The sequence below is a fragment of the Sceloporus undulatus genome, chromosome 6, assembly GCF_019175285.1.
Source record: "Sceloporus undulatus isolate JIND9_A2432 ecotype Alabama chromosome 6, SceUnd_v1.1, whole genome shotgun sequence".
Classification (NCBI taxonomy): Eukaryota; Metazoa; Chordata; class Lepidosauria; order Squamata; family Phrynosomatidae; genus Sceloporus; species Sceloporus undulatus.
Window position 1 is genome coordinate 43884724 of NC_056527.1, and position 26941 is coordinate 43911664.

The following is a 26941-nucleotide window of genomic DNA, read 5'->3' on the forward strand; positions in this document are numbered from 1 at the left end:
GACTCTTTTGGTGTTTTGATTCATCCATCTCTGAGTGTGGAGGACAGGACTCCCCATGTTAGGTGATCTTCCAAAGTAACCTGTCAAGATTTAGCAGAAGTCAGGTCTTCAAGAACACCCTTTTTATGGAACAGACACAAATGATACTGCTTTGGCTTGCTTTCCAGGCTGAATAAAACTCCCAAAATCAGTTTCTAGCTGGATCATGAAGGAAACAGCTCTCATCCAAAAAAAAAAAAAAAGGGGGGGGGATTGGATGAGGAAAGGAACCTCACCCACTCCACTCACTGTTCAAAATGTGCTACTAGTGGCTCATGTGGATGAAGACCTCATGACGTTTCCCCCAATTCTCTTGGTCTGTGTTTAACTGCAATTACATCATCATCTTCCAGGTTGGAGAAGGTTGAGCTACCACTTGGGTTAGAGGTACATAGGACCTAAGTGTACAGTGGGGTTTCATCATTGTACACTTGATTCCCACAAAGATAAGACTGGCAGAAGGAAGGAGAAAGAGCTCTGCATCTGAACTGGTGAAAAAATAAAGAGACAAGGAGAAAGGGGTGAGTCGAGCCTGACTTTAGTAGGGTAGTGCCTTATTTACTCTAAACAGGCCAGTTTCTTCTGCTCCTAGTATGAGTGCTGAGGAATGTCTTAGACCTTTCAGTCCAACTCTTTCCTTGATGCAGAAAACCAAGAAGTAAAACATTCCTGATCTAATCCAACCCCTGCTTGAAGATCTCCTGTGAAGGAACAGACTGTCATCTGTACTTGGAAATAATTTTTTTTCCCAGAGAAATTGCATTTGATTCATAATATAGCTGAGCACTCAAAGACTGAAACTTCACATTCCACACTAAATGAGATGACATCACTGTTTCTTTATCCTATTGCACCTATAATAACAGAAGTTGATATTACACGTGTTAAAATGTGTATTGGGTGTGTGTGTGTGTTATGGAAACAAGACTGAGCAAGACTCTAAAAATGATAAGGAAAATATGAAACAAATATGAAACAAATGAACAAAAGGCTAGATAATCCTCCCATCCCCTAAAAGGAGATTTCCTAAGGTCTTATAAGAAGATATGAAACCAGACCCTTTTATCATTTGAGTGTCTACAGGTGAACCCCAGAGCTTCCCTGTTCTTTGTGCATGTTAAAAAAATATCAGGAAAAGTGTATCCCATTGCGGGATATAAATCCTGGAAATAAACAAATATGCACTGTCTATGTTTAATCATCATTGCCATCCAAACCACATTTTACGGTACATCACATTTTGAAAACCTAAACTATGTCATCAGAGAAGCATTCTTCTCTTATCAGGTATAAAGTTCTTCTCATTCTGCCAGAGTCTCACACTAATACATCAACAGAGATTACTGGATATTTCCATTACTGGCAGCCATTTTAGTTCATCTTGTGTACTCTCGTGTCTGCTAGTTCTGGTGGATCTTTGGACCTAGCAAGACCAAAGTAATAAGTTCACAAAAAAGCAGTTAATTTCAGTGTAGTGCCTGAAAGTCAAATAAGCATATCTGTATCTGTTTTATGGATACTGACTTCTAGGACTTCCATACTCAAGTACATTATTCAATGGGATATTATCTCTGCAAAGAGCCCACATAATAAATACAGCAGGCACAGTGGTTGTAGGTGAAGAAACATCCATCCTCTTTCAAGGACGCATCACATAACCCTCCTCTTTCAGTAGCATCTTCACATCCTATATATTTTTCAAAAATAAGTATAAACCACAAACAGAATCTTAAATAATATTTTCATTATTTATGAAACTAAAGCATGGCTTGATTTCCCCCTCCCCCCCAAGACTGTAGTCTTATCAGCATTTATCAACCTTATCAACATTTTAAGCAATAAAAGAAACTACATTATAATACTTTAATCTTCAGTGCCACTGATTTGACCTGTTCATCAAAGTTTCCCTATTGGTCTGTTGCAAAGAAGTCTGAAGGTTGCTGTGCTCAGGCTGAATTTTCAGTATTCATTAGATTTCCACCCTTTTCCTGAGATAAACCTATCCATCATGTCCAATGTCCTTTCAGGCTGGTCATATGGCAGGATGTGCCCTCCACCACGAACAATGACCTACAGAAACAGATCAAAAGAAAGCAAGAATGAAAGAAGATATAGCCTGAAAGAGAACATTCAAGATTTTCCTTCTCATAGATTCTTTATGAAGTTAAATCAGGGATATTGTACCACAAAATCCCACAAAATGTATTAGGTACTTTCCAAATGTTTTGGATTGTAATTCCCATAAACCCTAGCTAAGAGACCAACTAGTGCCAGATCAATAGTTGGATGTGTTTCAATTAAACCCAGGAGATTATTTAAATCCTACTTCATTCACATGGACTCATATAGTAGCATTCAGCACTCCATAAAAACCAAAGCTTAGCAGAGTTACTTTTTTGGACTACAGTACCCAGAATCCCTCAGTCAGCATGGTCATTCATGGTTCTGATAAAATCAGAATCATAGCCTCATCTCTCAGATGCATTCTGACTGTGACCTCTAGTCTAGGCCTGCTACAAATCAAATAAACCATCCCATTTCAACCGGAAGCAGTGAAGTCTGCACAATATATGTTTGGTCTCAAAAACCACAGCTTTTAAATCATGTGTTGAACCACACTGGTTACTAAATCCAGAATATTTCTCATTGCCAGATTCTCTCAACATATAGAAGTCACCTAAATTCAAATATTTGAGTTGCTGAAAGTAAATTATGTCAGGCAATGTCTTTAAGTCACTCAAGAGCAGATTTTTACTAGCACCAACAAAACCTGAAACTTTGAATATTAAATGGATTAGACTCTTATCTCAAATGTTTTCTGCTACAACAGCCTCTATGGAATGCAAAGGCAATCTTGATGCTTTGCTGTACTTGATGCAAAACCATGTCACAATGCACCTTTAATAATAAATCAAGTTGAAAATGTACTTTGTATTTATCAGTAAAAAGTATGTACTGGTGTTTCAAAGTTGTTCCTGATTTCAGTAGTTATAAATTTTTGTTTTCATTTTTATTCCATCCTTCTTCCTAGAAACTTACTATGGAATACATTTTCCATTTATTCTCACAAGGACACAGGCGATGGAAAAGTAGCCAAAAGGAAGTTAAAATCCCTAGCTAGCATTTTCAGGGGCCATGCTGGCTAGAGATTCTTGGTATTTTAGTCTGGTGCTTTTTAAGCTATCAGATGTGGGAGAGTGGCCATTTCCCCCATCTGAGCTGCTTTTTCTTTCCTCAAAGCTCCCTAGGGACTAACACTTGAGAAATCAGGAAGCAGCACCAATCCATGGACCACCATTTTGAGTAGCACTATTATAGTCCAAAAAGTAAATTTTCCCAACTATGGTTTGGATAGAAAAATAGTTGTTTTTTAAATAACATGCTTGCAAAAAATTACATTGGACATAGGAAGCTCCTTCTGATCATGTAGTCCAGCATTATTGAATGGAATCCACAGAAGAACTGATAAAAGTAAATCTTAAATGGCTTAGGACTTCATCAGTTGAAGGAACACTGCTTTCAATTAGTAGCAGTAATTTTAGTAGTATCTCGCTGTTCTTCCAAAATTGGGACTCAAGGTGTCCCTATATATGCCTGCTCAAAGCCTGAGGTCTGCTAGAAAGGCCCTTCTCTATGCCCCACAAGTGGAAAGAATACACTGTGTTAGGATGTGAAAGAAGGCTTTCTATGCTGTGACACCACAGCCATAGAATGCCCTCGCCTAGGGAGGCCTGATGGCATCAACAGTGCTTTCATTCCAGGGCCAAATTAAGATCTGGCTTTTTGTTAAAGACTTAAGAAGTTTTGGGGGGGCCTAATGATTTAATCCAGCTCTCTACAACTACATGATTTCAAACTGTTTTAACTTCCTAACGTTTCCAATGTTTAATATGATTTTAGAAAGGTTAAATTATTTTTATTGTTTTAAATGTAGGCACTCAGAGATTTTACCATATAGGATGGGATGTGTGTGTGTGTGTGTGTGTGTGTGTAAAAAAGAATGCTATAAAGTCTCGAGGTCTCTCTCATCCCTTTCATCCCTTTCATGTCAGTGACTGAATCTGGACTCAAACAGTATCAACCACTTTGTTAATGTCACATTTCAAGATTCAAGAAAATGACATTTGACCTGCAATACACATTTAGGTCTCACTGAGAAGGGAGAAAAGTCTCTGAAAGCATCATGTTTCCAGTTCTTTTTGTTTTGATTTTACCTGCACATTCCCAAGTTTGCATCCAAACTTTCTTGAAATACCTCCAGTTTCCCTCACTCCCCCTCATGCTTCAGAAACTGATGTTCATCAGTTTCCACTCAGCCTGTTTTATTCAGGAGTTATAGTAAAAGTGCTAAGATGTTTTAAGAATATTACACTAGTTTAACATTAGGATTGATTTGTTTTGGTGCAAACATTCCCCTTTCCCTTGTTTGATTTCTATTGAATTTGTGTCCTAGAAACAACAGCTATGTTTACTGACAGTGGCTATCCTAGCTAGTTTCAGGATAATACAAACAGACAGCCAAGTAGAGGTATATTTCATTTGATAAAATATTGAGTTAATTTAAACTGACCTTGGAAGTAGAAATGAAAAGTTCTTGGTGATGCTGGGAGATCCCAGGAAATACTTCAGGATGAGGAAAACCTCATTGGTTTGTATAGGAACAAAACCTGGGACTTTCAGAGATTTTTTCCCCTCATCTACAGAGACTCTTAGAAACTTAAAATCACATAGAGCTATTTTAATGCATTTGTTTGTTTTCTCACCTGTCTCTGGGAACAATACTTTTGTATATATTTTTACAGCTAAAAATATGTTTTATATTTATTAATATCCCTCAGTTGACATTACAGAATTCATTTCAGCACCTAAAGGTAGATATATTTGACTAAAAATGGACTGAAGTGCAGGGATATGGCTAGGATACATCACCTCAGCTTCAGCTATGAAAGCAAAGCTCTTCTAGGGCAGAAAACAAGTTCCAATTTCATACACAGTTCACTGCTGTCCTTTCCCCCCAAACAGAACAAGATGCAATAATTGATGTGAGACATAAGACTCATTTTACTTTGGCTTTGGGAATTGTTAGAGCCACAAGTACTAGCTACACTTCACATCCTCCCAGACAGTTCACCTTTCCCTAACCCACTGACTACCATGACTAGACACTGCTAAATGTTCCATGAGGATCTGTAATGCCATTCCAGGTTTCAGTCTTAACTCAAAAAACTGAACCAATCTATACAAAGACTGCTTCAGTGAAAGCAGTAAACAGCTGCAGTTTCCTCCTTTTGCACTTAAGCTTCAAAAGGAGCAGGCAGTACTGGGGAGGAATTAGTCAGTAGAGTTCACAGGCCCAAAATCCAAACTGCATTTCTGCATGATGAGAAATGCAGGGTCTCTGCCTTCAATATGACTCTCTGTGTTTGAAAGGGAAGAAGGCAATACCTTGAGAATGTCAGTACACTGTTTGACCATGCATCTTCTAGAGATCAACACGAAGCTAACTGCTAGACCGTTAAAAATTTGTATGGCAGCCAGGTGGGCGCCCCAGCAACCGCTTGCCGCAGCCCCATGTTTTTCTGCCATCTCAGCAGCTTTGTGGTGCTCCTGCAGCATGCGGCATATAAATGCCACGCCATCAGAACACTGCAAAGCTGCCTGATGTGCAGACAGGCGGGTGGCATGACGCTGGTTTGGGGGCAGCTTCAGAGCATGCAGCATCTAAACGTCACACTCAGACACTGCCCCAAAGCTAGCACAAAGGGGCGGTCTGCTTCGCCCCTACGTCATATAAACAAATATCACCAGATTTCAGTCTGGAAACAATTTCTGATACAACATCAGCATTTAAATAAACTCCAATGTTCATTTATATAAAAGCTGAAGAAGAGTTTGAAGAAAACAAGCTCTTCTAGAATGTCAGAACTCACAGGAGAGCTGCTAGACAAATTAGTAGAATGATACAAAGCAGTCAAAATTTGAAGAATGAGGAAAGACTTGCAAACTAGGGTGCATCCAGAGTAATGGCAGGGATCATGCTGAAAACAGAAGCTCAAGAATGTAAGGGATACTTGGAATCATGCAGCTTCTAGCTAAACCACTTGTCAGTTTGGCTGCCTAGAAATGCTATCTTCCAGGCCAATGGCAAGAAATGAAGATACAAGGATGGTGGTAGCACATTTTCATATCAGTATCCAAAACAAAGGCAGTGGGATAGTTTACACACAAAGTCAAACCATGGTTTAATGCTAAATGCGTGAGTAATTTCCTTCCCTCTCCTTCCCTCCAAAATACTCAGGAAGAGAAGCAAACTACAGGTATGTTTCAGTTTCACTCTGTATAGTTCCCAGATTCTTTTTACAAGAAAATCAGGAAGGTTTAAAATAAATATCAGCCAATTGTTAAACAAGCCAAACAGAGACCTTAATTGTTTGGTTGAAATGCGTACCCAACTAGAGCTTGCAATAAACAGCAATTTCTAATTTGCAAGGAATAAGCCAGGAATTGGACAATGTAAAATAAAATCCTAGTTTGTTCTGTTTCTCAGAAGTGCAAGACAAAAGGAAGTTTGAACCTGATGCTTTGCATGGCCTCCAGTAGGAGAATAAAACCATTTGGTTAGACACTGAGATTAGTTGGACACCCCCCCAGTAGATGGCTGCCGTCCGGCGGGACTCACAGTTTTCCAAGCCTGCAGAGTCATAGATGGACGGGCATCTTTTCCTCACAGACATCCTCTCAAAGGGCGTTGAAAAACCAAAACAACGGCAAACAGCCAAATGGCCAACCATAGACGGGTGGGGGTGGGGTGGGGGCAAAAATCAGTCCAATTTCAAAAAACCAGTGATATAATGCAAAATGAGCATGAAGCGAAGTTTCCAAAGCAGCTAACGCGGCGGAAAAAAGGAACTGGGGAAAGAGCGGGAAGCCAGGGGCTTTATAAGGGATGGGCGGAGCTACCGCCAAAAAGTTTCTATTTGTTGCAAAGTGTACTTTGCCCAGTGATTCTAGAGGTTTCCGAAGAGCACTGAGCAGGCGCAGTACAACCCATTTGTATGATTCGCAGAGACCATGAAGAAGAATTTAAAAGTATAGTTTCTTTGCCTTCAGAAATTACTTCCCTTACCTGATGGAAGTCACCTGCTTGGCGTACATAGCCAGCTACTTCTGGATCTTTAGAACAGATTTTCCATACAACTCTCTCAGCATTCTTGTATTCTTTCACTTTGGCCCATGGCACAGTAGGCAGGAATCGTTCTGTCAGTGGGGCTGCCACAATGACATCAAGTTGTCCATTGTATAAGAGAACCTGGAAAGCATATGCAAATCAACAAGTCAATAAGGCCCTAGGGGTCTCACAGAATCAAGCATCATTTTGAGGGTAAATAGTTTGGAAAAAATAAAACAGCCAAAACCCAAGGATAGACAACTTGGTCATCTTAGCCTGAGGCACACAGGCACTACCTACAGAAAGACATTAAAAGGACAGAGAGACATGAAAAAGATCAGCAGAAGCCTGACTGGTATATATGCTGATGTGTGAAATCTGAGGTGACAGCTATGATAGCTGAGCTAAAGCAATCCTGCCTCCTCATATCTACTCACAGGCTATGAAGAGGTCTCTAGCTTTCAGCCATTTGGAGAAACCATACAAACAGGAGTGATATCTTTAGCCATTTTATCTGCAATAGGATGCAGGCATTTGAGTATTGAAGGGGTAAAGAACTTGCAAAGTGTAGGTTTAGGGCAACTCCTTATTGCTAATATCCATCCTGTCAGTGTATAAAAGTCAGTCATGTCCTCTCCTGCACATACCCTCCCTCCAAGAAATGTCATGTCACTTTTAATTTGCTTTACTTGCCCTTAGTGATGTTGTTTCTATTGTCAGCTAAAAACATATTCTTTAAAAAATCCAACTGTTCACAACCTCACTAGAGGGAGAAGCATCCATCCTGCTTATGGAGGGAGCAGACTACCGTTGTTGTTTCCAGTTATTCTGAGAAATACATCATTTCATACCACAACCAAGAAGACTGTTCTGAAATTACAGTCCCCAGAACTTTGCAGAGAATGCTGTGTGTACAGACAATAGGCTAATTTTACACACACACACACACACACACACACACACACTATTCTCTGTAATTTGTTTCCCAGCTGAAAAATGAGTTCCCCAGCCATCTGGAAACCACACTGAGAAGAATAATGGAGCAGTGAAACTGATATATAGTTTTCTCCTAGCATTCACATGTCCTGCTGTGTTTGGATGATTTTTCTGTGCCAAGAAAGGCATGGTCTTTTTGCAGAAAATCTCTATCCAGAAAATGTGTTTTCTGTGCAGGAAACTTGGGAGGGGGAGACAGAAAATGTGTACCCCCCAAAAAAACAAATGTTTTTTTTTTCATAGAAAATTTATCGTTAACTTAAAGATGCTTGAATACAGGGAGAATTCTGTACAAAAATATCCAATTTTTTCCTGCAGCACTCCTTGTGGATGAAATATTCAAGGATTTAAATCATTACCCTCTCAAACTAACACTTCTACCCACTGTCCACTTTACAAGCTGTGATGGGATGAACTCATAATGTGTGAATCCCTTATGCTTACTTGCTAATGATGTAAAGAGGACTAAGTAGGGAATATAGAAAACAAACCCGTTCAAAGCCTGGTCAAGATTGGAGTGGACTCAGACTGGATTCAAGGAACATAATAAGTTTTGAGGAGTAGCTTGCATTTCTAGGCCTCCCACACTTTCTAAATAATTGCCCCATCCCCAGCAGGCCAGAAAATGTTAACAAAAATACTGCTGAAATGGTCAGAAATCTGGTCTAAAAATGCAATTTTCTGCAGTCTTTTGGGCAATACTGCATATTCTATAAAAGCCTTTTTGTACTGAAAACATTGAGCACAGCTTTGAATCAAAGGTTTGAATTTCCCCCATAGATAAAAGTCTTCTACACATACAAAACCAGAATAATGCCACATTTTCTGGACAAGATGCCATCATAAGAGCTGCACTAAAGAATTTCCGCTTAAGACAAGTTAATTTTTCCTATCTTACCAGAAAGAGTAAAAAGGAAATATTTCTCCTAGATCTTCAAAATTCCAGTGACCTTCAAAAGTATCCCATGGCTACAAAACATATACAGTATATAAGCTTGTTAAACAAAGCGTAAATGCTTATCTGCTTTAAAGCAATATTCAAGCCATTTGACTCAGTGAATGGGATGAATCTGAAGGTGGGCCAAAACTCTGAGATATCAAGAGATAGAGAAAGGGTATCCAATATTTCAAATCACAATAGTAATGCAGGAGAATTTTTGTTCCTTTCATGTTTACTCACAACTGTTGTTGTTTTTGTGTGCCTTCAAGTCATTTCCAACCTATGGTGACCCTAAGGCCAGATTTTTTTCAGAGGGGAGTTTCCTTTGCTTTGCTCTGAGACTGAGAGTGTGTAAACCAATGAGCCAAGTTGGCCATGTGGGGATTTGAACCCTAATCGCCCAGTGTCCTAGTCCATTGCTCTAACCACCACACCTCATTGGCTCTCTTACCTGCAATTGTTGTGTGTTTTCAAGTCATTCCCAACTTAACAACCCTAACATGAATTTATCACAGGGTTTTCTAGACAAGATTTGTTCTGAGGAGGGTTGCCATTAACTCTGAGGCTGATAGAATGTGACTTGCCCAAGGTCACCAGTGGGCTTCCATGGCTGCACAGGGATTCAAATCCATGTCTCCAGAGTAATGGTTTTTCCACATATCATCAAAAAAAAGTTTGGTAAGAAAAATAAAATGGAACAACTGCACACAGTACCTTTTGCTAATTAATGTCAAGCACCTGGAAGCACCCTGGTTGCCTGGATTTTATACACCCAATATAAGGCAAGTGGATGGGACAAAGGTCAGGAACCCACTGAACTTGGGTTGCTGTGAGCTTACTTGTATATGCCAGCATCCAACTGAAATAATAACTTTGGTATTTTGAGGCTTTCATACTTATTTTGTTACAACTTTGTAAGCAATTCACATGGGATCCAGATACACAGACAGGTATGGTGCTGTTGGCTGGACCAACAAATGAGGGATCCCTTTATGATCACACCCAGTTCATGACAGTGTCAGTTTGCCACATCCCCAGGTGACAGGTGATCCATGCAGGAGCATCCACTCATGCTATCCCAGAGCTATTATTCCTGGATTTCAACCCATTTGGCATCATCCTTTGTACAGCTCTAACCAATAAAGTTGTGGCCTCTTTTTTCTGCAGATGTGTATGACCTATCTATTTTTCAGTTGCAAATCAGTTTGTCCACTTGGATCCTCAATAATCTTTCTGTATTTTTATTAAGACACAATAGAAACATGCTTTCTCTCTTAAATTTTATAAATGCTTTGGCGACCCTAACAAAATCTGTAATAAACTTGCAAGATGATTGCTAATCCAATTAATATTTTTAATAAAACTTCAAAAGGTTTCAAAAGTCTGAATATATTATGGATGACATTTCATATCCTTTTGGAAGCTGAACTGAAGAAAATGTGCCGTAATTTAATTTTAAGGTAGAAAGTGTTTTTCACTGATCCCAAAGTCAATTTCATCATAGCTATATTAGAACTTGGTGCTTCTTGACATCTTTGAAAATTGACCAACTCTTTTTATAAACCTGCTGTACTTGCTTGTCATAACTTTATGGGTCCTGAAAAACTATTCTGATATCTGCTCCACTTTATAAATTGTAGCAAAAACAAAACAGAAAAAAATTAATTATTTACAAGTCACACTGTGGGTGCTAACTGGCTAAGACTATGGGGAAAATGTCAGTTCCAATTGATGCCACTAATATGATTTCTAATTACATTATTTGTCTGAATTGCTTATATAGGAGTTATTTTGTTTTCTTTACATTTTCCAAAAGGAACAAAAACGTCACAACAACAACAACAACAACAACATCTCTCTCTCTCTCTCTCTCTCTCTCTCTCAATAGATAGATAGATAGATAGATCCCTTTCCAGAAAATATCAGACATTTCATTAGAGCAAATATTTTCCAAATATTACCTGGTAACATTATAGTATCAACAAGGCCTAAATACCCTAATGGGCACCAGATCGCATATGTTCTTGGAAACTAGGTGGGGTCAGCCCTAGATAATACTTGGATGGGAGATAGCCAATGGATGCCAGGTGCTGTAGGCTATATTTCAGAGGAAGGAACTGGCAAACCCACCTTTGAGTATTATTTGCCTAGGAAAACCCTGTGAAACTGATGGGGTTGCCATTAGTCAATATGCAACTTAAAAGCATACACTCACACTATAGAATCTGCAAACTCAATACACCTCCGTCTCAAGATATAAGACTAGATGCCCTGAAACCACCTAAGAGTTCAGAATATTCAAAGGAGGCACTTCAACCTAGAAATTTCACCCAAGACACAATATGGACCACATCTAAACACTAAATTCTTCATGCAACTGTGGACTTACAGATGCTTCAGGTCTGTAACTCCCAACAGCACATATCAGCATAGGCAATGGTGTCATGACAAGACTAAGGCCTAAATTCAAGCAAGGGTGAGTAGCTTTGGCCTGCCTGTGTGCAAAAGTGTTAGTTGACATGACACTTCTCAGGAGGCAGAAGTGACAAGAACTTTGAATTTTCTTTTTAAACTGTATTGTAGAAATCCATCTACTAATACTAAAATGTATGTTTCAACTTTTATTCCACCATTGACAAGAAACATGTAAGCAAAGCAAGTGCGTTACAAGTAGATCAGAAAAACATTCAGCAAACTGTAGATACAAAAAAGTGTTCAATAACCATCTCCAAAGTTGTATAAAACTATGAGTGCAGATTTCCTGACACACTGTCATAAGGTTTATTGCTACTGAATTGTTAGAATATTCCAATTTTCTTTTAGGAATGGAGGATAAAAAAAAATCAGAAAATCTTTGAATAATTAAACATCAAGACTGTTCTCCCTGTTCTGATCAAGAAGCTGGACTTAATAGCTTACTTACCTTGTAGTTATCCATTAAGGTACCCAACCATGGCTTTATTGTCTTCATCACATCTTCAAGCAAATACTTTTCAACTTCAGAACCATCATGGAAGGTAAGATTTCCAACATGGATAGATTTCCTTACTTCTGTCAATGCTAAAAATTCTCCAAAGTATTCTTGATCTTCAGGCTCCTTTTAGGAAAAGGAGACAGAGAAAATGGAAAAAGAAATGGCTGCAAAGAACCAATTCAAGAATGCTGAGTACCCTAATCATCCACCCACAATGCATCACAAGAGCAAGAAACTGACAGTTTTAGGTTTAAATCTGGAACTAAGAAGACATTTAATGTGTTCAAGCCTATTAGCTTCATTTGTGAAAAACCTAGCAGGTTCTGATGGCATTTGACATTGATCAAAGAAGAAAGACACACAGTCTGTTTCTCATGCTGCTGAATTTTGATCCAAGGCAAACTGCTTCAATGTATACTCTATTTCCCATGCAACTTCAACAAGAAAAAAGTATTCTTGAACAGATCCAAGGGGCCAAATAGTGCAGCATTTTGTTACCAACATGGTTTAAAAGCAGGGCATGAGGGCCACAGCTCTCTCCTGATGTTACATGCTTTTCTGAATAGGGCATTTCATGAAGCAATCATGGCCAACAACCACAGATGAACCATACAATCTCCATTTTAAAAATAAATACTGTGTCATCAGTATCTACAGCTGAAGGAATGGTTGGTGTTAAAAGAAGTGATACAATCATGTAAATAGACTTTACTACTGAACAGTTGTCAGAAGTTGAATCCTCCTTATGCTGCCTTGCCAGCAAGTATGGAATTTTTCATCCACCCCTTCATATGACTAAACATTAACCGTATATACTCAGTTATACACTGTGAAATTATACTCTAAATTTTTACCCTGAAAACCTGGGTCAACATATCCACAGGTCAATGCTTGTTTTTTTCAGGGAGCTGGGGGGGGGGGGTTTGCAGGTACAAAGAAGTGCATCATGAAAAAGCAATCCAATAAACTCCTCCCAGCTGAAAGTGTGCAGAGACAATCCTAACCTAGAGCCCAGCTCTGTGTGCTTCAAGATGGGAGGAGTTTGCTGGGTTGCTTTTGATGATCCACTCCCTCAATTCCTTCCTACCAGGAGCTCAAGGTGAGGCGACTGTTCTGGATGGTTTTTCAGGGACCTCGAGGGAGCTCATGCTGCTGGGATTCTTGAGTTACCATCCAGAGTAATCACACCATGGGGAGGTTGTCAAAGTACATCAGTTATCTATTCACAATCTCATAAGCACCACAAGCAACTGACTGACTGAAAGAAGGCGAAAAAGGTGCCAAGCTGATTGACACTTTGCAAGCAGTACCCGCACAGTGCCAAGCAAACCTCCATAGCCACCTACAAGCCTTTGCCCCCCACTCAGCTCACTTTGCTGAGTGTAGAACACCTGTGCTTCTATTACTTGCAACTGGATGTTAATCATCACCAGAAAGGAAGGCCTTACTTATAGTACCAAAGCCTTAATTTATATGTTTAATATTTCAATGAATCCTACAATAAGCCTATGATAAATCCTGTGGTTACTGTAGTAACATAAAACAGAATTCTAACTTCTTGCCCTATGCAAAATGTGTATCCAAAAGAAAATGAAACCTTCATAGCTGAAACTGAAAGTTACTGAACTGAACATGCAAAAAAGGTAAAAGTTTCCTTTTGACATGAATGTCTAGTTGTAACCAACTGCAGAGGGTGGTGCTCATCTCTATTACTAAGCCAAAGAGTCAACATTGTCTGAAGACAACTCCCACGACCATGTGGCCAGCATGAGTGCACTGAATGTTGTTACCTTCCCACCAAAGTGGTACCTATTTATCGACTTGCATTTGCGTGCTTTTGAACTGCTAGGTTGGCAGAAACTGGGACTAGTAATCCCATCACACAGCACTTGGACCTTGAACTGCCAACCTTTCAACCATCGGAATTGGCATCTTAACCACTAAGCCACCATGTCCCTTACCGAACATGTAAAGAAATCCAATAATTGTGTAACTCCAAGATAATTCAGCATCAATGCAAAATTCATCTTTTACATCCTTTGTTATATGCTTGTAAGTTTTATGCTCATCTTATCCATGGAACAGAGCAAATTCCTTAATTTTGGGCCCCAGACCTACTCTCACCTTATCCATGAAATTGGCTTATAATTCAGTATATACAGTAACTTTAAGACAAAGAGGTGGGATCTGAAACTACACAGAGAAAAAGCCAAGACACCTTTACTAAATATGCCTAATTGCTTTTAACAGAGTGACAATCCATGATAACCATCTAAAATTCTCATGTTCAGAAAATATCTTTAAAAACACAATTCAAAATGTTTAGTTTTATCATGTGCAGGGGTAATCACCTGGCACTGCAAAAAGTTGAAGTAGTTGCTACATCCAGTAACATTCCGAACATAGGGAGGACTTTTAGTTTGATCGCCATTCAACAAAATATCAAACACCTGTAAAAAGAAAACTATAATGAAACAAAATATGGCACAAAACCCAATGTGCTGAATCCAGACATAACCATTTTCCATGAGCCTAACCTAAGTTCCATTGATTTCAATGCATCTGCTCTATGTATAATTAAGTCCAATTCTAACCAAGTGTTCATGTTACACTTAGCACTGCGCATATATTATCTTCTATAATCGGTTCCATGGAGGTGCACAATTCAATGTAATTAATGGGATTTTGGATAGAAGGGCCTATAGCCGCCTCCATCTTTCCTGGATCAGGGTCATGGCAACCGCACACCGCAGTTCCAATCTGGCCTTTGCAGGGTGCAAAAAAGAGCCATAAAAAGTGGACGCAGTAGCAGAGAAGTGCCATGACACCGTGAGCCATGTGGTGCGGTGCATGGTGTCACAATGCCCTGGGAGCAGAGGCAGGGCATGCATCATGTGGATGCCACGCCACGCCTCCGCCTCAAGGTCAACCTTAATGGTCAGTGTGCACAGCCCTAGAACGTAACTATGCAAAGAAATATTAAAAGGAAGGATCAGCCTCATGCTCATGAATTGACACAGGTTAACACAGGAAAGCATCCTGGTCCAGTACGACTGAAGACATACAGAAGATGAAGTTTTCTTCACCACTAACTCCAGCCTGGGTTGTCGCTCTGGTTAGTTTCTTGCCTTCACTGTAAACACTTAAGCACTGTACAAACAGTTATAAGGGGTGGCCTCCAGCCACCCCTTCTTCAGCCAGATTGGGACCGCGGCAACCGCATACCATGGCCCCGATTTGGCCTTTCCAGGACTCAAAAAGGAAGTACAAAAAGCGGCTCTTTTTGCGCCCTGGAAAGGGTGCAATTGTTGCGGTGCCATGGCTATATGGTGCTCCTTTGGCACTGCCAGAGGAGCACTGTGATGCAGTGCGCCGTCTGGAGTGGTGTGTGGCGTCATGGTGCCCTGCGCGCAGAGTCAAAGCATGAGTTGCGTGGACGTGATGCTCCGACACCATCCCCAGCCTGGCCTTAATGGCTGATACCCTACCTGGGCACAAAGCTTCATATTCACAATTCCACATTTTCCCACCACTTCCCCAGAGGACCCTTGCTGCTATCATTTACCAGTGGAGAAGAAAGGGAGATAGGGTGACAATTTAGACCAAAGAGAAGCAGCTGGTCTCAGCTTGGTCAAGGGGGAAGAAATGAAGGTGCTCTCTCAAATGGACCTGACTTTCCTTCCCTGAAGAGCTCAGAACAGCCAAATCTTCATGGTCTGAATTGCTTTACCACCATCCATAGCAAGGAGAAGTAAGAGCTTTTCCCAGAGCTTGATAGCTGCCAGGTATATAACAGTTTTAGATGGAGTACAACGGCAAGGGGATAGCCCTCTGTGCCTTGTCTAAAGAGGGATTTAGCTATGTGTATGTAGTGCATACATGTCAGTAAAAGGATGCCAGCTGTAGTTTGCTATAGCTCCCGAGGTCAGTTTATTATGGAATGAAGCAATATGTTGTAATGGCATTTATTTGCTTGCTACATTTATATTCTTCCATTCTTCCAACATTCTTATATCTTCTCTACACTTTCTTGGAGAAATCTGTGAGACAGGCTAGGCTGAAAGAGAATGAGCAGGGTCACCCGGAGACTTTCAGGGATCAACAGGGCCTTCAATCTGGATCTCTCAAGTCCCAACTCTGGCTCTCTAGTAGATAGCCAGGAGATGTCTGCTGAATAATCATGTGCATTCAAAATACTATTTGCTAAAATCAAAGAAATCATTCTGCAAAAAACTTTTATTAACTCTAAAACCAATTTGATGCTTAATTGGAAGCCCAGATATTTCACGACATAGTCTAAATATATATTCATAGCAAGTATCAGTCAACTGTGTGCAGTGCAGGTTTTCAGATCCCTCTGCGGGGTGGGAAGGATTGAAATTGGAACCATGATTCATGGGTATCAAAAGGATTATGCATATGTTCAGACAGTTGCAACAAATTCTAAGATTGCATTTCTTGTGATTTCCTGGGGATAAGCTCAACCTTTGGGCATTTGAGCACTGACTTAGAGAAACGAAAGCAATTCATGAAAGAGATGCTTGTGTAAACACACACTAAGGCACTCAGTTTTGAAAAGCAGCCAAGGTAAATTTTGCAGAAACATTGGATACTGATTGTTTCTCCCCATTAGCTCTAGTCCTCTTGCCCCTTCTGCTGCTATATAAATGAATGCTACTTCCCACACCAAATTTTTAGTCTCCATTCTGCTTCCTTCTGTGTTCAGATGGTTTTAATTGCTGAAGGCCAACATGTGGGTCTCTAATACATACTTCAAAGGCTTCACGCCACTTCTTCTGCTGGATGTAGATTACTCCCAGGTCTGTCTGATTCTGGATATAATCCCTCTGCTTCTCATCCACCAAACCAATTTGATATAAGAACTCTGCATAGCCACCCAACATCTGCAAAGGAAATAGAAGGAACAAGCAATATTAGTCAAGGTTATTCTCATTTTCTAAAATGCCATTAAATTTTTTAAAGTCCATGCATCCAGCTGAAATTAAAGGCATGGTGCCAAATTCAAAATAATTCATGAAAGCTGTAGAAGAACTTCAGTGGCATTAAAGCTGCCTAGGTCTATGAAGAGCAAACTGCAACTCATTTACTCATCTGAGTCTAAGGTACACAGGGCAAACATTAAAAGCATTAGCATTAGTAGAAAGCCAGGTGGGACAGTATTTTTAGTATTCAGTTTGAGAATCTCTGTTCAGTTATCTACAAACAAATAAAAATATCCACAACGTATAGAAATCATACCAATTCAGGATCGCAGAGACCATCTCCAATGGCAACACCCTTCAAGTTGATCTTAATCTTTGCTGTAGGATTATGTGTATGAATATAATAGCCAATAGCAGGCACATACTTTCCTGCATAAGACTAAAGACAATAAAAAACCCAATCAATAAAAGTTAGTTGTTATGCATTTGTATGATCTAAATGCTTTCAATTTCATTTATGCTTATTTGGGAGTAAGTCCACTGAATTCAGTGGAGTTTTATTCTCAGTAGGCATATATAGATTCAGACAGTTCCTGTTTTATACTATATATCCATTAGCTTTGGTATTAATACAGTCGGTAATCCAGAGTTGTATATCCATTAACTAGAATACGATATATATTGCTGAACTACTGTAAACTGAGGGAGGGAGAGAAATACTCAGGTCAAGATGGACATGAGATGGACATGCAAAAGAGATTGGAATTTTGGGATTTGTAGTTTGTTGTGACACAAGAGCTCTCTTACAGAAAAGACTAAATGTCTCACCAAACTACAAATCCCAGAATTCTATAGCACTGATCCATGGCAGTTAAAGTGGTGTCAAACTGGATTAGTTCTGCAATGCAGATGCAACCTTAGTTGTAAAGGATCCAGAAAAGCTATGGAGCCTGTCACAAATGCACAATCATACACTATCAGTGCTCCTACAGATAACTTACTCTAATCTGTGCTAAACCAAAGATCCACAAAGATTAGATAAAAACAATTGTTTCATATAACTTAAGCAAGAAGGCCAAAACAAACACAAGCTCAAGCTTGTATATCCTCAGATTTTTAGGCATTCAGATCTCTTGTTTTGTATTCTTCTCACGAAGGACTGATATTTCTACCCTCATAGACTCCACAATAGCTATTTCTTTTCATCTTTCATTTCTTAGGAAGTTTTTATAACATAAAACCAAGAAGATCAGAGATATCCATATGCAAAAGGCAAAATAAAATCCAACTCTTTCTTCCAAAGCAGATTCTGACAAAACTAAATTTCTTTCTTGCCAGACAAAACTGTGATGGACCCTGAATCTTTTGGGAACAAAATTATAATGGATGTATAACTGTCTCCCAAATAGAATTAAAGCATTACATGTGTTAGCAATCTGCATCAAACAATGAATTGCTTTGCAGTTAGCAATATAATATTTATTCCAGTCCAAAAAGGGAACTCAAACTTTGGCAAGATACATTTTACAACTAATTGCACTACCCAAACAAGCATTACTGGAAGAAGGCAATAAACAAAACTGTTGTATAAGATCTAAGCTCTTAACTATAAGAACAACACTGCCAGATTAAATGTCGAGGCCAACATTATTCACCAAAAAATACCCTATGAATTGAACAATGAAAAAAGAAAAAAAGATATTATCAAAGACAGTGCAATGAACTGGGCTGAAATGTCAAGTCACGTGTGCTCCCTCTGGTGGCTGTGTTATGAATATTATTTCCTATTCATACTAATCACTCATACTAAAAACAAACATGTATTGACAAACAACATATGTCTATCTACATTCTAGTACAGGAAAAAATAATCTGATAATATCCTGAAATGTGAGCACTAAGGCTATCTGAAGGATATTTTTTAAACTATTTTTCCTCCTTGAATTCCAATGTAACTTGTAACACTGGTTGCACTTTTTCAAACTTTCTGAATTAGAAATCAGTTTCAATCTCCCTGCTATCTATCTATTTGTCTGTCTGTCTCTCTGTCTCTCTGTCTGTTTTTATGCTTGGATCAGGAGCAGTTCAGCCAGAGTGTGCAAATGAGGCTAAGCTTGATTTTTAAAACCATAGGTAACAACTTGTTCTACAACCTGAACAGAAAAAATGCAAACCACACCCTGAACCCTGTATGGAAGTTACCGGTATGACTTAATAAGAAGACTTGTGTATGTGGAAATTAGAATTGGGCAGTTTTGTAACATCCCTATCCAGTAAAGGGCCGCTGTTACATTACTATGTAGCGGAGCCAACAAAGTGATTGTTTCATAATGAGCCTGACGAACATCAGTCATCAATGTGCATTGGGCACTCATGTAGTTATCTCAATACGCATCTTTCACAATTCACTAATAGGATTTCTTGGCCCGTTTGCTAATTAGCATAAAGTTACATTAAGTAAAAAATGCTTGGGGTATTCAGCAGTATCACAAAAACCAAAATACAAACAGAATATAGTTATTATTGAACTGAATAAATGCAATACTGAAAGGGTATGTTCCAACCAACATTGCTATGGAATGGGCACAAGCATGTAGACTGCTGAGGTCCTAATGGTGGGCTTGAGTTGCTTGCTGCTTTTTTAATATAGTTGCTACTATTATTCTATTAAATAGTAATAAATCCATGCAGTTGTGCCCACATACTGGCAGACATCCCATTAAAACTGATGACATGTGCCAAAGGGTGAATGACATTACAAAGGACAAAATACTACCGTACAGTATTTTGAGTTTCCAAGATCCATGGAAAAGAAACAACAACAGTTTTTCAAATATGTCAAATATTCCAAGCCCTTTTTCAGATCAATCTTTCAGGCGCTCAATCAATTGGTTGTTGTTGTTGCTGCTGTTGTGTGCCATCAAGTCATTTCCAACTTATGTGAGTTGCTCAAGGTCACCCAGAGTGTTTCATGGCCCAGTGGGGAATCAAACCTTAGTCTCCAGAGTCATAGTCTAATACTCAAGTCACTATGCCACGATGTCTCTTCTCAATGGATATGTGTCTTCAACAAACAGGTTTATGAACTTCAAGCCAGGGCCAGGCAAGATTTCTATGTTATAAAGCTAGCCAAAGCGCTTCTACCTGTAAAAGTCATCTCAAGAAGTCTTTGCCTTTCACACTATAAAAGTGATCGTGACAAAGTAGAGTGATCACTTATTATAATAGTTTGCACCTAACAAGCAGAACATGTGACATGCTGATATCTGTCATAGGATCTCTTGATATTTTTGGTTATTTTTTAAAACATGTGGTTGCCACAGCACCAGGGCGAATGGTGCTGGGGCAGCCCCAATCTGTTCCGGACCTTACTTAGAAGAAGCTCATCGTCACAAATTAAATAGTTCTCTGGAATTTAAAGTTATCAGAACTTACTTCTCCTGTTGCATAGAAGTCATTTTTCTGATAATCAGGAAAAAGCTGGAAAAACTGGATGAGGGCACTGAAATAAAATTAAAATCCAGATAAACCATAAGCACAGAGAATAATAATAATAATAATAATAATAATAAACACCTCTATTCAACTACTTCATTCAGTTTAGACCAGTGGTCCCCAAACTTTGCTCTGTAAGGGATTTTGGACTTCACCTCCGAGAGTCCCAGGCTATTGGCGAACATGGCTGAGGCTTCTGGGAGGTGAAGTCCAAAAGCTCTTAAAGGGCACAGTTTGGGGCCCACTGGTTAAACTAAGGCACATACCAACTATCGTATTTCCCAATAAACCTAAGTAATTATTATTCCATTTAGAAAACTGAGATTCCTATAAATGCAATCCTACTTTACTAATACTCTTTGAAATTTAATATTCCTTGAAATTAAAGTTGTTCAACAGAGATATGTTCAACAACAGTAAGTGTGGGCCAGTGTGGTGAACCAATGTGTTGTAGTGGATTAACTGCTGGCCTATGATTCTGGAGACCAGGATCCAAAGACACACTCAGCCATGGAAACTCACTGGGTGACCTTGGGCAAGTCACACTCTCTCCACCTCAGATGAAGGCAAAGGAAAACCCATCTGAACAAATCTTGCCAAGAAAAATCACTGACAGGTTCACTTTAGGGTTTCCATAAGTCTGAAACAACACAACAGTGTGAAAATTGCTAGAGTCTTCTACCAGGAGTATGTATCTTTACTCCACCACAAAGCTTACAGGGTAAGGTTCAGTCAATAATTCTGTCAGCTTAACATACAACGTAAGATTACTGTAATTATAAGTGTAATATCAGAAGAACGGCAGGACAAAAATCTTGACCATGGTTAGCTTCTTTAGACTGGTTCACAAAACTTGACTAAAGTTAACATTAGAGTAGATATAACAGTGGTCATGACAATGGATAGTTTAAAAAAGGGCAGGGAGACATCACACATTATTATAAGGCACTCTGAGGGACTGCCTTTGGAAACTTGGGTCCAAATGCTGTGGCCAGAGCAGTGACCAGGGCTGGTTACAGGGAGCATAAATATCCCTTGTTGAAACAGCTTCACTACCCATCAGTCTGTTTCTGGAAACAATTCTAAGTACTGGAAGTTATGTCATGTCACTTCTGGTCACTATTGTCAGCAAAACCCCTTTGAGAGTGACAAGGGGATTTCTGGGGCATGTGGGAAAATTAAACTGACATATTTGTGGCTTTCTTTCTTTCTCTTTCTTTCTTTCTCTTTTTCCTCCCCACATTTTAATGCCATTTTCAGGCAAAAATCTGTTTTAGTAACCCCTACCCAATCTGGAAACATATGAGCAGTTAAGTACAATTTGGGGGCACATATGGCCTGTAGATCACACTTTGCCAACCTCCAGTATTCACAATATACTATTTCACTCATCACACTGTATATGGGGGAATGTGCACTGTTCATATCTGGAAAGTTTTCCAATGTTTAAATGCTGCTGAAATATTCTATTTTATGTATACGACCCCTCCCCCCCAATTCCCACACAGTCTTAACAGAACATTTATGAACTCACTCCTATAAAGTGAGAAAGAAGAGGAAAAGAAAACTACTTCACAAGCACAAAATACTTTTTAAAGCTCTCCAGTAGATGTCAGTAGTGCTGCTTGCACTTACTGACACAGTTCAATTTGAAAGATTCCCTCTTCTCCCCCACCCCCTCGCCCTCCAAAAGACAGAAAATTCAACTTGGCTTGACTGATTTACCTATATAAATCTCTTCCAACATCATCTTGGTTCTTTGCATATCCCTTCTCGTCATCTGTAAAACTGAAGCCAGTTCCAACCTGATAAGAAAAGAGAAAATGGTTTGCCTCCTGATCTGTTACTATTTTACACATCAAGTAAAATGATATCCTAATTTATGTTTTAATATTAGTATTATTTAATTATATTTATATTTTAATTGTATTTTAGATTAATGTTTTAGTTTTATCTTTTTAAATTATTGTAAGCTACCTTGAATCCTATTTTAGGAAAAAGGTGAGATATATAGCCCATAAATAAGTAAATAAATAAACGAACTATTAGGTATACAATCTCTTCTACAACTGTAATAAACTGGCTTTAAATTTGCCTTTATGCTTAACACACTAAGGTTACAATCCTACACAACTGAGTTCAGAAGTAAGTTCCATCAATTTCAGTGGGATTTACTCCCCGTTAAGTTGGGATAGTGTTGAAGCCTAAAAGAACTGAATCTCCCCTTCTTCCTCCCTTCCAGTAGTTTTACAGTCTAAGCGAGCCTCCCATATATACAATAGTTTTATGTATTCCAGTATAGTCTTCTGTGAATCAGGAATGTAAGTGATATCATAACTTTTCAAGCAAGGGAAACAAGTCCCTAAATTTATCCTCATGCATAAGAAAAAAGTAAAATCTATTTCAAGCCTCCCATATTTATGCCATGTTTGGCAATGGCTGCTATCTAATTTTTATATAGTGATAACATCCTTGGGATGTAATGAAATGTATTCCCATATCATGCAAAAAGAGAAACAATTTAGTATGTTCCTACCAAATCAGCATTAAAATGAGAGCACAATCATACAAGAATGATGATAAAAACTACATGCAGCCTTGGGCAATGGCTGCAATAGTAGCTTCGTTGCTGTTATCTTTGTTGTTCTTGTTGTGTGCCTTCAAGTAATTTCCATTTTATGACAACTGTAAGGCAAATCTATCACAGGTTTTCTGGGCTCACGCAAGGTCATTTAGTGGGTTTCCGTGGCCAAGCAGGGAATCAAACCCTTATCTCTAGTCATAGTCCAACACTCAAACCACTTTACCATACAGGCTCTCAAAATAACTGAAATCATTTTTACTTGTTTATTGTTGTTGTTGCCTAGGAGTCATAGGAGTTAGGCAACCCTAAGGTGAACCTACCATGGGATTTTCTGAGGCTGAGAGTGTATGATTCACCCAAAGTCACCCTGTGGATTTTTATGGGCTGGCAGGAATTCAAACCCTGGTCTTCAGAGAGTTTATCACATGGAAGACAAAGTGCCCAAATCCCATGGATAAACGGGGTTTAAATCCTGGGAATATCCAGCAAGAGTAGGATTGTTTTCAGACATGTTGGTCAATTTTAATATTAACCCAACATTAACCTGTGAAGAAAGCCGCAATATTGCGCCACTTTTTAACTTCGGGATTTTGCAGCTTTCTGTACAGGTTAATGTCGCATTAATGTCCAAGTCATGTGACATCGTCTGAAAACAATCCCACTCTTGCGGGACATTCCTGGGTTTAAAATAGACTAGAGAATAAAAGCATGCCAAAAAGTCTAGTGAGCTGTCACCCTGTGTTTTTAAGTGCATACGGAGCTTCAAAATTGAGTACTGTGTGCAGCATGTATTTTTTCCCATAAAGATAATTACAGTAGTACCAAGCAAGTACACCTTCTTATATGAATATTATTGCAACTGTCTGGTTCTGCTAGTATTTCTTACCCTTACAAAATAAGGATTTTTTATTCCTATTTCCAAAAAAAAAAAAAAAAGCTGAGAGCTCTCTTGTTGAGCAGATGAGACCATGTTCTCAAGGAGGAAATGAATTTTCTCCTCTCTCTGTTTTATTTATTTATTTATTTATTGTATTATCAAATAACTTGTAAATGGAAAACATCTATATCAACCCCACAAAGATTATTTTATTAACTGTTACTGATAACAATATTCAACTAATAAATCTGTCTTTGATTTATGGTGACCCTATGAATGAGAGACCCTCAAATCACCCTATCATAAGCATTCCTATACAGGGCGTGCACTCAGGGCTGTGGCTTCCTTGGTTGATTCTATCCAGCTGGAATGTGATCTGTCTCTTTTCCTACTGACCTCTACCTTACCAAGTATAATTGTCTTTTCTACTATGTCATGACTTTTCATGAAGTTCAGGCTTGATTTGCTCTAGGACTCATTTATTTATCTTTTTAGCAGTCCACAGTATCTGTAGAAATCTTCTCCAGCACATTTCAAATAAGTTTATTTTCTTCCTAACAGCTTTCTGAGGTGAAAGTTTTTCAGAGGTTGGGGCCCACTCTGGTCTACTGGAGGACTGCAAACATTCATAGGCCACACTTTGCCTACACTTAATCTAGAATGTGGCTCATGACTTTCCATTCACTACAATTAGAAACAAGCCTAATTGTCAACCTAAATTATCATACTTTTGCCAGTGATATGCTACAATACAGGAAAGCCCAAAAGTTTTATTAACACAAAAGCATTTTTAAAGCTTATAAAGTGACTATTTCCAAACTCAGTTTCAACAGTTTTGGAGAAACCTGCCATATCCCACTGATTCATTTTTAAACCTACCGGGTTGTCAATGTAGAGCATGGAAAACTTAGATGTCCAAGGAAATTTTCGTTCAGACACTATTAAAATGAAATTTACAAATACAAATAAGTTTACACCCCTTGCACAATCAATACAGTATAATGATTAAAAATCCAAGTAGGTTTTTACATCTTGCATAATCAGCAGTGTGTGTGTGTGTGTGATGTGTGATGTGTTGTGTGCCTTCAAGTCACTTCCAACTTATGGGAACGCTAAGGCAAACCTATCATGGGGTTTTCATGGCACATTACCTGGTGGCCAATTTGTAAAATCAAAAAGAATCTGTATCGGTCCCAAAAAGAAGCCAGACCGACCTGCTAAAGATCAAGGGGTAATCTGTTTTTAGTTCAAGTTTCTTAGGTACGCTATTAGCCACATAATGTAGTTTTTCTGTGCCAAAAGTATGTTTCCTGCACACAAGATTCATAGGGGGTTTCGTGTAAGAAACTAGTTTTTCTATATAGCATTAAATTATTAGTTGTTTTCCCATTATATACTAGTACTTTCCTTTTTAACATTTAAGTACATGTATCTGGTGATTAAGGAAGTTATTAAAAATGGATTGTCAGATTAGACTTCCATTGCCAACATGCTACCCTCTTTTAGCCTATTAACTTCTTGATAATGCTGCATCCCAAGAAGATGCAACATGTTAGTCATAACATGAAAAATGTCCAGACATTTGGGTTCAGTATTTCAAGGTATACAATAAGGCTACTACTAGTTTTAGGGTATTAAGTGTAACATCACACTGCTTCATAATATTTTTTCCTAAGGCCCAGCAAAAATAAGAAAAAAACACAAACATTTCAGAAACAGATTAACACTAACATTCTAGTGAATTTGTTTTTAAAAGCATTACATATAATTTGTGTTGATAAACTGATAAGTAGAAATTGCCTAGACCCTAGTATAACAAATCTGACATACTTCCAAAATTTAAAAGTTATTTATGGCCATTATGTCATCAAGGGCCAACTTTATACTATGCACATCTTTTTTCAATAGTCAGCATCACCCCCTCCTTTGTATTTATTTATTTATTTGCCTAGGCCTCCTTGGAAGACAAACTGTAAGTTATTCTTTTACACAGATGCACTTAACAGAAAGATGTATTACTAATACTTCTTTCTGCATACTTGTTTTTAAAATTACTTGACTAACATGGCAAGAATTAATATATGCATTCATGTATAGCGATTTTAGTCAAAACATTAATCGAAAAAAACTGAGTCAACTTATCCATGGTTCAATGTAAGTACTGTACTTTAACTCTTATTTACTAATGAGCCATTCTCTGGTGAAAGGCAAGTGTGCAATCTGTTTTGGAAGCAGTGACCCTCCTCTCTCATCCATCCAGCCTTTAGAATGAGCACAAACTGGAATTCTGTAAACTCTTTGGCATTGTTTTCTTTTGTTTCATTCTTTAGATTCTTTGTTATATGCCCCTAACATGCCCCTCATATTAGCCATGGGCCATATCAAAATCCTAATTTTGGCCCCAAAATCTGCCCTTGAGTTTATACATGATGTCAACTTACAGTTAAATATGTAGGGTATTTTCAATATAACTAATTGAAAGCTATAATATTCAAATACATATTGTTCACCCTTTGAAACGTAGAAGAATATTGCTTACAGTTCAATGCGTATTACTCCCAGGTAAGCAGGTAAAGCATGCAGGGTAGTAGCGTGAGGCCCCAGAGTATATTTGGGCCTCATGCTCATTTCCATGCAACTGCCAGAAGAGATGACTCTCTTTTAAAACAAGTCACAAGAATACTCACCTTCTTCTTGTCTTACTCCCCAAAAAAGGTTCTTTATGAGACCAAAAATGGACTTCCAGTTACTTCTGGATTCCATTTTAAGAGGTGGTGTTCTGAGCAGCAAAACCTGCCCCCTGACTTTGCTCATCCCTAAGGTACTGCACTGCGTCTAAATATTCATTATGTTACAAGAAACAGTATTTTCTAACCCCAGTAATGGATTCCAGCTTACATCCACATGAAAACTAGCTTTTGGGGG

General features: G+C 38.7%; 1 protein-coding gene across 7 annotated transcripts in view; it reads right to left on the bottom strand.

Moving 5' to 3' along the window:
- Positions 1-1219: 1219 nt before the first annotated feature.
- The window catches only part of CPVL (carboxypeptidase vitellogenic like), a 65892-nt gene continuing 40170 nt past the window's right edge, over positions 1220-26941 (bottom strand). For all 7 annotated transcript variants that reach the window (XM_042476610.1, XM_042476614.1, XM_042476611.1 and 4 more), the window contains exons 5-13: positions 24896-24954; positions 22281-22360; positions 20496-20562; positions 17377-17499; positions 16890-17021; positions 14469-14567; positions 12067-12240; positions 7166-7348; positions 1220-2109 (exon numbers count right to left, since the gene is read on the bottom strand). In XM_042476610.1, the coding sequence (XP_042332544.1) occupies positions 1999-2109; positions 7166-7348; positions 12067-12240; positions 14469-14567; positions 16890-17021; positions 17377-17499; positions 20496-20562; positions 22281-22360; positions 24896-24954 (1028 nt within the window). In that variant the 3' untranslated portion in view covers positions 1220-1998. The remainder of the gene's footprint in view (positions 2110-7165; positions 7349-12066; positions 12241-14468; positions 14568-16889; positions 17022-17376; positions 17500-20495; positions 20563-22280; positions 22361-24895; positions 24955-26941) is intronic.